We start from the raw sequence: 12461 nt of genomic DNA on the forward strand, positions 1-12461 counted from the left end.
ACAGAGACAATTATTCTACAACTCTATTACAACTATCGTTCGACTCTGCGACAGCCATCTTCCAGCTATATTACAGCTAATCATCATATAGGTAAACAACCCACGATTTTCATACAGCTAGCTATTCTGTTATAACAAACTAACGGTCCAATAGATTCCTAATAGTCCTACAAACTCATCTAATGGTCTAACAATCTAAGCAAACCTCCTCTATATAAAGAGAGCCAGAATACTCTCCACAAGGTAGATCATAATCCATCGAGCCCATACTCTGCCAAATTTCCTCCAAATTCTCGACCCCATTAAAGGGAATTAGAGTCATTTACCTCCATCCTAAATTCTGCTTTCTACTTTTCTATTTTTCACTGTTTGTTCTCAAGATCTTAATTGATTTAAGTATCGGAGGTCCTAAATCGAAGGGTACGCTACTGGTTTTAAGATTTTTTTTACAGATTCACTCGTGGTCTTCACCAACTTGACTACCTAACAGCACTCCAACTTGGTCCAATACTAACCTCATGTTCTCTCCAACTTGGTCCAATACTAACCTCATGTTCTTTCCTTCAAAGCCTTGTAGTACCAGGTTTAAAACTCAGGTACTGACTATATGATCTGCAGATATTCTGAGAATTAGAACGATAAATCTTTTCATGGTTAACAGAAATATGCTGTTTCCATCGTGTTCTTCCTATTTAATTAGTTCCAGTAGCAAGCAATCGATACTTTTATGGAAAGCTAGGGCAAACCAGAAAATATAAGCTATCATGCAGATGGTAGAAAAAACTGTTCCACATCTTACAAAAATAAGGTTAATGGACTTCATCAAATTCTCACTTGGAACTGTCATTTTTCCTACAAATCACATTATCCTTCTCATTGTTCATCTCTGTTTCTGCTACATGTTTAGGCTCCCGAGTAGTTGCAGTTTCTGCTGATGTCTGCCCACTGGGTGCAGGAAGAGATTCACCACTGATGCCCATTCCTTTGGTTGTAGCAATTCGGAAGGTTTTCTACATCAGCAACTGTCAAATCTCCAGCACGAAAAAATAAGAATGGGTACTCCTGGAAGTGTCTACTCGAGTTATCATCCTTCAGAAGATCAGTAGCTCCTTTTTTTTCTCCAAAGCTGAGGTGGATGGCTTGTGTGCAATTGATCTGTCCTTCACATCTGAATCTCTACTTACCTCAAATGATTGGTCTGAATATTGTTCCTCGGTCGCAGTTTCTATTAGCTCTCGATGTCCCCATCTTGTTATCCATAACTTTGGTTTGATTTATCTGACTCAGTATTGGTAGATAGACCTAATAAATGTGCTCTAGTAGATAGGCCTAATCAATGTTCCTGCAGAATATTTATGATGATAGCAGGTTTGAATGCAATTGCGGAGGGTTTGCCTGCATGGTATGGTAGTTTTTATGATCCCTTTCTGTAGGACCCGCATTATAAAATTGCAAATCATGACAATTGTACCGGACACAGTTGGAGCAATAGATGTGCAAAGTGTTTGTTTTGCCTTAGAAGAGTTAAAACCTAGCTATCTAATACTCATGAAAAGAAATACATAACATGGAAAAGTACAATCTCCTAGCATACTTATAAACTCAAGGTACAGGAAAAAACCTGATGTAAACTGATATGGATATTTAAGGAAACAAATCGGTAACGGTATATGTTTTTCACCAGTATTTTTTTAGAAACAAGATGAGAATTACCTAGTACTGGCAAAGTTTTGAAGTGCAAAGCTCGTGAGACTTTTTTTTGTTTTTTTAATAGGTGTGATCACATTCAATGCATGAAGAATGAAAAGAAAACGATTCGACATTAAGATTCTATAGACATTTAGATCACTTCTTATAGTTTTCATTCACTTTCATTTTTTTTTCATTTCCAGTTCTGATATCACCATTTTATTGTTTTGTCACAATTTTGGCTCAAAAATAAATCATGTAGCTACTGTACTAGCAGTTCACTGTAATCACAACCTTATATACCATGAGAGCAAAACTTCATTGAGTTACATGATTTACATAAATTAATCTAGTCTAAATCAAGGTTTAAAATAGCAACCATTATAACATGATAAAGACGGTTCTTAATTACGGGAACAGAAATAGCGGCCATTTTCTGGTCATCATCCTATCATAGAAACTCTGCTGTTAACATCCGATTATTCACCTGTATAAACTTATTTACTGAAATATCCAATTTACCAGATGGAAAATCAATTTTCTAATCAATTAACAGTGACCAAGGCAAAAAAAATGCTGTTGAATGTTTCAAGTCGCAGCCATCCCATCATGTTAGCATGGGAAAATGGGACCGGCAAGCGAGGAAAGAATAAGAAATTGGAAAAAAGAAATGAAAGAAGATGTAAAGCATATAAAGAAAGTAAGGAAAGAAGAAAAAAAAGATGGAAAAAAAATAAAAGAAAATAAAAAGAAGGAGAGTCAGTAAGAAAAAAAAAGAGAAAAATTAAAAAAAAAAGAGAAGAAAAAAAAAAGAAAAAAAAATAAAAGTATTAAAAAAAAAGAGGAAAAAAAATTTGATAATAATTGAATCGAGTTAAATTTGAGTAGTTTGTGAGCATGTCGACTCGTTTGCATTCCTATATGGCATGGCACGATGGTTAACATCCGGGCTTTGAAACAGATGGGCCAATAATCAGGAACTATATGGGCTGACACTTAAGCCCAGCCTTTCTAACGATAAGCCCTGACCCAAGCTTGACTTAAGCTGGCGTCAGCTTACGCTACGAGTTGTTGATTGGGTGGCGATGGGTTTCCCGATTCCAGTCCAAGGTGACCCAGTGTCCTCGATGCATTTTTGCCAAAATGATAAATTTTTGTTTATTTTGCCGATTTTATTTAGTTGAAGGTTAACGTACTAGATGAGTGATCCAATAATTTGATGTCCAGAATTAAGCAATACTAAAATTTCATCTAGTACACTATGATTTGATTTTGATTCACCGTTGAGTAATGCTACCGAGCAATCGCTAATGAATACTGATTGTTTCATCCTAGATGTGGCAATCAGGAATTTTGCCAAATGTGGGGGGAAGATAGTATCAATCATGTCCTGCCTATTCTCAGCCAATCATCGATTACCACATCCTCCAGCAAACCAAGTGATGATCAAAAAAATGTGAACAATTTGTCAGCAAATTAATTTTGCTAGTGGTTGGATTTACAGAGAACTGGTCAATATCCATGTATTTTGCAATTTATCCATGACAGCATATTTGAGAAGAATTCATGCAACATATTTCAATGAAGGATTTATATTTTTTACTTTCCTTTTTTTCCCAAATATTGAGATCCATTCAAAACTTTTCTGCATGTTTATTTTTTTATAATTATATTAATTTCCAAGGGCCCTTCGCTTTAGCTCAAAAATCCCATTCCCCATCTATCAGCACTAAGCATGGAGTAAGACAAGACAAAAGAAAGAAAAAAAAAAATCCCCCGTTCATAAACATTGCTGTTCCACATTGCAAGCAAATCACTTAGATATGCCTACAACACGATTCCCTTAATAAAAGATAGATGTAGTTGTCCAATCCAATCATTTCTTAAGTAAATTTGAATGTTTCAAATGCAATGATGGGACAAAGTAGTGTTCTATATATACTAATAATAATAATAATAATTATGCGAGGGAGCAACATAACTATTGCAAGTCTTATTAGCTACGAAAGTTTCAATGGATGACATATTAAACAAAAAATGCTAGGTGCATATGCATGCGCAGGCAACACTTCCTCGTACACAACATCAGCATCATGAACTATACATGTCTTCAAATAACATATGAACCCTATTTCAACTTGTGTTGGAAAAAATTCATTCAAAAAATCTATAAACTATTATTATTGTCCATATAAATCTAAAATGATTTTGTAAAGAAAAGTAAAATACTAAAATAAAAAAATCAAAAAGTCATTATCTGAGGCATGTGAAACACTGTCATAAGAATATAATTCGTCCTCTACATACGGATTTTGACGATCTCATCCCAAGATACAATGACTCGACTGAGTCCGATATTAAAAAAAAATAAAATTAAAAAAAAAATGATATCTAATTTAGAAAAAAATAGAGATATAAAATATTTTAAAAAATTGATAGTTTTTATTATTTTTGAAATAGTTAGATCCAAAACTTATTTTAAAATTATTTATAGACTCTATCCAAATTAAGGAATAGACACTATGATTTAAAAAAAATATGGTAGTTCAAAAATACCGTATTCTCTTCTGAAGAATCTTATCTCTTCAGAAAGGATCATGCCATATGTAAGTGGCCTAGCACTCCACCTAATTCAAAATCTAGAATCAGCCGGCATCTTCTATAAAATCCCTTTAGCATATTAACAACACCATACCCCGAAGGTGAGACGCACATTCCCGACATCCTCATATTAATTCACATGCGTAAACGTGTCTACAAAAAAAAAAAAAAAATATTTTGTGTAGGCGTCCGTGACTCGGCTGGCGGTCATGACCAAGCAAACGCGTTGTCAATTTTCCAAACTGCCACCAAATGTTGAATTCAAAATGCCCCCACCTTAGAATCCCCCAACAAAGTTAACGAAGCCTAAGGCCACGCTACTCTGTACAAAAGTCAAAAAAACTCTCGTTATACTACCCCTTAAAATGCACCCCAAGGTTACAAACCACGTCGGCTGGTTCACTGAAGCCATCGCTATCACCGTATCAACTATCACGCCGGTTTGTGAACAGTGATGGTGGTTTGCAAAGGAGTGGGGAAATGTATAGAAGCACTTATCGTATCGAGATAAATTAGACCGACAGAGATGGGAAGAGAGAGAACTTCTTCTTCAAAACAACGGCTTGTGCCCCACGGCGAGAGAGGTAACGGCAGGCGGAGAGTCCATAGCAAGGTCCAGGGGCCAGCTCCGTCTCCATCAGCCGCATCTCCGCCGGGGGGGAAGGGGAGGCAATAAAGAAAGGGCTTTGCTTCGCATCGGCGTTGCCGTTTCGTTATCTTTAAATCCACGGCGTTGCGTTGCTGCGGTATTTGCCGTGCCCTCCATCTCCATTTCAGGCGTTCTTTTCTTCTTTTTTCCGTTTTCCTCTGCTCTTTGCTCCCGTCTCTCTTTCGATCTGAGACCCGAGAGAGGTAAAGCGGGGAGGGGAAGAGAGGGGGAGGGAAAGAAGATAAGTAGGGATCAGGAGAAGCCGATGAAGGCCCGAAGCGGCGGAGGCGGTGGCGAGAGGAGAGTCTCGGCGAGATGGATTCTGATTGCCTGCGTCGCCGGCTTTGCCCTTGGAGTGCTGTTCACGGACAGGTGGCTTGTTTCTCTTTTTCAGATTGCCCCCATTCTCAACTCTAATATCGTTTCCCGGTTACTTATTGAACAGAATCAGGATCTTGATTCGCGAAAAGATATCGTTTTTCCTTAGAAAGATTCCTTTTTTTTGTTGATTTCTTGAAGTAATTTTACTGGATTTGGCTTTGTTCGTTCAATTGGTTTTTTTTTTTTTTTTTCATTCTGTTATTGGCTATCTTATATGAGGTGATCCTTCTTTGTCTGATCCATTCATTTTTCATCTAAAAACAATTGTGTTATTTTTTTCCCTTTTTATGGTTCATGGGTCTAATTGTTGGTGGTTTGATGTCGAAGGTTTTGGACTGCCCCAGACTCGAATAGCCAGATCATCTCGAGGCAGCGGCAGGAGCAAGAGCTTCAGGTCATATCAGGTGACTGCTCCACCAAAAAGGTCAGCATTGATTCTCATAACCAAGTAAATATTGTGACAGAGTTTTGTTCTGCCTAAGCTTAATTTCTTTCTAATTGTAAATCAGAAGCCTGGCGAAGACAAGGATATAATGGGTGAGGTGACCAAGACCCATGAAGCTATACAGTGCGTATAAGAATCCTGAACAATGTCCCTTTGGTATCATTCTAAGTCACCTAGTTCTCAAGAACTGAGTTTGGTTAGCTCACGATTGTTGTTCAGGTCTCTGGATAAGACAATAGCTACACTTCAGATGGAGCTGGCAGCCACTCGGAGCTCTCAAGAGTTGATGCGACTGGATGGTTCCCCGTCGATCCCTGCTTCTAGCCAGCAGAAGAAGAAGGCTTTCATTGTGATCGGGATCAATACTGCATTTAGCAGCAGGAAGAGGCGGGACTCAGTCAGAGAAACCTGGATGCCTCAAGGTCTTTTCCCCTATTAACCCTTTTCAATGATCAACATCCTTTACAAGTTGGATTTGTGCTTAATTTCGTCACCTTGCTCATGTGTTCCACATGAATTTTTTCTGGATCCATAAACATTCAAATTTTAAATCCAAACACATATCAGTTCATGGAGAATTATGCTCATATTTTGGACTTCATGGTCTCGAGGGGGAAAAAGAAAAGGATGTTATTGATACGATTGTTTTATTGCTGAATGTGAATCTCACACTGGCAAGTGCTTGAATAGGCTGGGATTAATATTTTGGCTGTTGCCAGTAGTAGATAATACTAAATGTTTGGTCGTCATACTTATAATGAGGTCCAGAAATTTTGAAAATGTTGTAAAATCTTGCTTGTTAACTGTAATTTTTTTTGAAACTTTTTGTATTTATTTTAATGTTTTATATCATATGCCTCTCCCAAGCAGGTGAAAAGCTTCAACAACTAGAGCGTGAGAAGGGAATTGTCGTCCGATTCATGATTGGTCACAGGTAATATATAAATACAGGCTGGTCTCTGACTCAAAAGATAATTTGTTTCCACACAATCAATTTTAGGTAGCTAGCATCTATGTTAGGAAAGAAGATAGTTAAAAATGTAAATGGGTAAATGAAAATGAGATGTTGGAATACATAGAAGATAATCGGTGAATTTGATAAAGATGCATTTTCATTTAGAAGGGGGTACTAGAAGTATGAAGGCAATCGGGTGCACAGACTTGAAATATGAAATCCAATAATGCATTTGATGCTCAAACTCGAGTAGCTTATGATGCCTTGTATCAGATACCAATTTTTTAAGGAACAAAGCTGGATCAGGTAAACTTAAGAATTCCAAAAGTGAAGTTAGATTGATACTCAATTTGCAGTATTCATTATATCCTGGTAGCTGATGTTGACTTATGAAAGAATGATCTGAAGGATCTGCGAATATATCATTTTTCTTTGGGATATCACTGAAATGATATTTATAAAGTACAATATGTTCTAGATAGAGTACTTTCTCAAGTAGTGAAGCAATTTGACCCAAAGTGCCAAGGCATCTGGTGCCTCTTACCAGAGATTAGGAGTATGCCTTTGCAGTTGAGGGATTGCCATTCTGCGTTTAGGGAATGTTTACATTATGCATTAAAGCTTTGCATTGTGATCACTAGTGTATCAATGCACTGCCATATCTATGCGTCAGAGATTTGTTTTGACTTAATAACTCACCATTTCAGTTGGATCTTACAAGCACACCAATATTCTAATAAATTTGCGATGATTTAGCTGTCAAAACCTAGTGAATTTAAATCTCTCTATATTTGAACATATGCAAATCATGACCAATGTACGTGGATTTTTTATCTATGTCGTATCATGTATTTTAGCATACTAGTGCAATTGTTACCTTTTATTTTCTATACATTTGATACATAGGTTAGAGAACAAAATATATGAATTTTGTTTTCTAGGTTAGAGAACAACACACACACACACACACACATACAAAGCCCCTCCTGCTGTCGTTTATGTTGCTTGTGCTATTTGATGGCTAGGGTGGAGAAGAGGTGGGTAAAGGATATTGAATTCATTGTTGATAGGTAGGTTTAACAGAAGTTCCCATGTGGAGGGGGCAGCAGCCCCTTATCCTTATATGCTTGGTGGGTGTCAATCCCCTTGATTACAGGTTATGTTATTTATAAGTGAAGTTCTTGCTGGATATTGACTTCATTCTTAAATATTCCATCTGTTTCTTTCTCTATCAATCTTGACGGTTCTTCTTTGTCCAAATATCGGAGTGGTGTATTTGCCTCTACTTTGATGGAGAAGTATGGTAGAGGGCATGAGCAACATGTTTAGATGTATCACAGATCTTTAGCAAGTTTATTGTGGTAATATAGTTAGGCTAATGGGGAATGAAGATGATATTGACATGGGCTGCATTAAGAGGTCTTTGATCTAATTCTATAGATGAGAGGTAACTGTTACAAAATATCAATAAGTTCTATTGGTTGATCTAATTTTTTGATCCCTCATAATGAACTATTCTGCTTGAGGTTGACAAAATAATGGGTCAAGATTTTGGTGTTATGCCCAAGTAAACCACTTATGCCCCTTACTTTGACCTACAAATAATTTTGACTAGCTTGGCAGTCTGATCTACATTATCTTTCCTACTCTTTAGCATCACTTACCAACATATTAGTCAGTGATACTTGGCCACGAGAAAGTTTGGAAATTTTGCTATGTTCCCACTGCAACACGACATGGTATGCATGTCTTGCATACCCTTTTCTTTAGACATGCCCACTCTCCCATGCTCCTGTTGGACTACTTTGGGTGGCCAACAGATTCCTGAACCACTTGATCATGTGATTAATGGTTAGGATTGAAACTGCTCGCACCTTTCTTTCGTTTGAAGGAAGCATTCATACCTCACCTCACAAGAATGAAGCAACGTGAGATGAGAGAAAGAAAAAGGCCCAATTCAGTTTGGTAATTAGATGGTCTAAAGTGCTCCAAAGATTCTATCTCATTAGTTGTTAAATTCAATTGATTTTACAGAATAGATGAAAAAAGAGGAAAAAGGAAAAGAAAGAAATGTTAGAAGGGAATGGATAGGGCTGTAACCTAGCCCGGTTCTCCACCTTCGAGCACGTCTTTCTTGCCAGCATCTTTTCTTCCTCTCACTCCCCATTCTTTATTTTCTTTTCTTCTTCTACCTTTCCTCACTTCTTCTTGAAATAGGACAGAGAATCTTCTATTTTTCCTAAATTCCCCTCCTCAAAAGGACAAAGGAAGGGCAGCACCCAAGCACTCATGGTCCCTAACTTCTTTTAGAAAAAATATGGTCCCTTTGTTCCTTTTGTCTAGAACTGCCTGTCCACTCTCTTTCCACTTTTTCTCTTTCTTTAATGCCATTATTCCTTTAATTCTTTTTTGTTAGTTTGCTATTGGCCATGTTGCCCTTTGACAAATATTTGGCATGTTCCAGTGACTTAACTATTGTCTTGTACAACAAAATAATTCAATATCTCATAGTAGCTAATCCTTGACGATGTTGGGCCCTAAATCTTTTATACTCCTATACAATTAATATGGAAATATGTCTGGGATGGGATGCCTACCTCTAAATGACTGGGGTAGTTTTGCCTGAAGATCACCCTTTCGCTTTATAGTCTATTCTGCCTACATCATCTTCGCTACTACATGATAGGATGGGTCATCTATAAATCATTTAAAGCTTTGAGGCACCCAAGCTGGGTGGACTAGACATCACTTTATCAGTGATGTCCAACAAGCTCTTGTGCATTATGAGGGATTTGAAGTGAGGGATATTTGTCTGGCCAGAAAACTCGGACAAAAATGCTTTTCATTTAAGAGTGTCCTGGTAGATAAATCATAGTCAAGAGTTGGAAGGCTCTGGTGCTATGGTAGAAGAGTTGGTTCTACCTATGGTTCTATACATAAAGGAGGTCTTTGGGAGGTGGTGGAGGGTCTCACTTCTAGTTATATACTATTTTCGTTGCTTGATAGATCTTTTGTGAACTAGTGAGTTGCATTTCTAGCACCACTTAGGTGTGTTGACTGAAGGAGACAAAAGTATGAACTACTTCCAGAAAAAGGCTTTGAGCTTGAGGGAGTTTGATGACCTAGAAAGGGTGGTGGCGTGGCAAATTGAAACCATCACTTTTATCCTAAAACTTGGAATAACTACTATGATACGAGAGCAACTATCCTACCAATGTTTGGCTGCCACTGGAGACTGACCATATTTGTTGGGTTTGGTTGGAACATTTTGGCTTAATTACTTAATTATGATCTTAACCAATAACCTGAATAATGATCTGTTGGGTTGTTCCAACCTGATAGTGACACAATCAAAAAATTATTTGCGTATTATATTTTTTGATGGATATTATATATTTCCGAAATTGTTGAGCCTAGCTTGGCAGAGTTCAGAGAAGTTTTTTTATTTGTCTAGTGGGATTGATCCAAATCCTTTCTTAATAATTTCATGATCACCTTTAATCTAAACCTCTGTTTGTAGATCTGATCTAATAGGGCAGCCAAATAGGAGCCTTTAACTTTTAGGTAGGAGAAATTCTCCTCTAAATCCCACTTCCCCCCGGTCCTTCCCTTTCAAGAAATCTTTGTTTAAGTAACTTGTGTTTTTCAAAGAATCATGCATATCTTCCACTAACCATCATCCTGTAGGGTTGGTGAACCTTTCTTTTCTGTTTTTTTTTTTTTTTTTTTTAATTTGTTTATTTTCTAAGTAACTGTTTTCTTTTCATCGTCTTCATGGTATAATGTTGATTTATCTACAGTAATCTGTATGAAAACTATCTTAGTTATAGGCAGCTGCAAGAATAATAAAATGTAGGTAGTACATGTACTACCTGGACAATCCAATGCTAACCACAGTTACTTCTACACAGTGCGACATCCCATAGCATTCTTGATCGGGCTATTGATGCAGAAGACGCTCAGCATAATGATTTTCTGAGGCTGGTAAGGCATATTGTGCAAGTATTCTGCTAGTGAGAGTCCCAGACTCGATGAAATCATATTTTATGCAGCCTGACTGTGTTTTCTTGCTATTACAGGATCATGTTGAAGGTTATCATGAACTATCTGCAAAAACAAAAATATTTTTTGCTACTGCAATTGCCTTATGGGATGCTGAGTTTTATGTCAAGGTGGATGATGATGTCCATGTTAATCTAGGTTTGTCATTGGACTTCAATTATTGGAGACTTTTCCTCCTGTTGCACTCATGGATGACAGATTGCTGAAATATTTCATATGAATTGTAGGTATGCTTGCTGCAACACTTGCTCGTCACAGATCAAAGCCCCGGACCTACATTGGGTGTATGAAGTCTGGCCCAGTTCTTTCTCAGAAGTAAGCATCTAGTTGTTGTTCATTCAAAAAGGTTATATTTAAACAAGAGTCAATAAATTTTATTTCTTAATTGTTTGTATGTGTTTTAGGAATGTGAAGTATCACGAGCCTGAATACTGGAAATTTGGAGAGGAAGGAAACAAATACTTCCGACATGCAACTGGACAGATCTATGCCATCTCCAAAGATCTAGCTACATACATTTCAATCAACCAGTAAGAATAGGACAAAATAAGATATTTTGGTGTGCAGAAAATGATGGAAGTTTTCTGATAAGTTAGTCATTATGTGCAGGCCTATACTGCACAAATATGCTAATGAAGATGTATCACTTGGCTCTTGGTTTATTGGCCTTGAAGTTGAGCACATAGATGAGCGTAACATGTGCTGTGGAACTCCACCAGGTGCAGCATTCTTGTAGTTGTTTTTTCTGATGATTCTCTTCTCACATAATGCAGTTTTAATCTTTCGTCACCTTTTTCCCCCTGTAGATTGTGAGTGGAAGGCCCAGGCTGGGAATGTGTGCATTGCATCATTTGATTGGAGTTGCAGCGGGATCTGCAAGTCGGTTGAGAGGATGAAGGAAGTTCATGCAAGGTGTGGCGAGGGAGATGATGGCGTTTGGAGTGCTCTCTTCTGATCAGGGTTGGGTTTTAGTTTTAATGAATATGAGAATGTTCTACATGGTCATCTTTATTTTCCTCGAACCGAAAAAGATAAAAAAAGGGGGAAAGAAAGTCATCCTTTAGCATATGCCAGAATACACGAAGCAACCTCTTGACCCAAACATGCTTTTTGCTAAATTATGATTGAGATTGCTTGCAACTGAATCCTACGCTGTACACAACACCTGGTTGTTGCTAGGAGTACTGATTATAGGAAGATTGGGAAGGCTCGGAATTATTGTGCTGCAAGGATAAACACAGACCGAAGTCTCGCTGAGATTTGTGTTCTCAGAAGATTATATTTGTTCATGTATTTTGGTGCGCTCGGAGTGTATCAGGATAGACTGTTTAGGTACAGAGGATTAAGTGCATGAAGTGTTGTTGGGGGCTGAATTGAGGGATGTTCATCGAGGTTGTTGAGGCCCATTGCTCCAGGGGTTGTGTTATTTATATCCTATTAACATTTTTTTTGTTTCCCTCCTCTTCCCTTAAGAAGTTTTGCGATATTTTTTTTATTTATATTATACTAAATCTCCTAACAAGTTGACACTTTTTTTTTTTAATGCCAGTTGTGCGAACATGGATTTCTCCATTACGTTGTGTGATTGTTATCTTGTTTCCAGCCATAACAAGACTACCGGCCTTATTGACACTTACAGATCGCAGTATCACAGTTGCCCTTCTAGGATTTATGCTGAG

General features: G+C 37.5%; 1 protein-coding gene across 1 annotated transcript; it reads left to right on the plus strand.

Moving 5' to 3' along the window:
* The first annotated feature begins 4880 nt into the window (after positions 1 to 4880).
* On the plus strand, positions 4881 to 12238 carry LOC105041330 (beta-1,3-galactosyltransferase 7). Its single transcript, XM_010918257.4, has 11 exons — positions 4881 to 5311; positions 5648 to 5744; positions 5830 to 5888; positions 5985 to 6187; positions 6636 to 6699; positions 10632 to 10704; positions 10800 to 10920; positions 11010 to 11097; positions 11187 to 11312; positions 11392 to 11501; positions 11589 to 12238. Exons 1-11 carry the CDS (start codon positions 5205 to 5207, stop codon positions 11735 to 11737), a joined length of 1197 nt encoding a protein of 398 aa, XP_010916559.1. The 5' UTR covers positions 4881 to 5204; the 3' UTR covers positions 11738 to 12238.
* The last annotated feature ends 223 nt before the right edge of the window (positions 12239 to 12461 follow it).

The sequence above is a fragment of the Elaeis guineensis genome, chromosome 3, assembly GCF_000442705.2.
Source record: "Elaeis guineensis isolate ETL-2024a chromosome 3, EG11, whole genome shotgun sequence".
Classification (NCBI taxonomy): Eukaryota; Viridiplantae; Streptophyta; class Magnoliopsida; order Arecales; family Arecaceae; genus Elaeis; species Elaeis guineensis.

Coding starts and splice junctions, on each gene's coding strand:
- LOC105041330 (XM_010918257.4), top strand. CDS start 5,205: ATGAAGGCCCGAAGCGGCGGAGGCGGTGGCGAGAGGAGAGTCTCGGCG. Junction 6,700..10,631: donor CGATTCATGATTGGTCACAG/GTAATATATAAA, acceptor ACTTCTACACAG/TGCGACATCCCATAGCATTC. Junction 10,705..10,799: donor ATAATGATTTTCTGAGGCTG/GTAAGGCATATT, acceptor TTGCTATTACAG/GATCATGTTGAAGGTTATCA.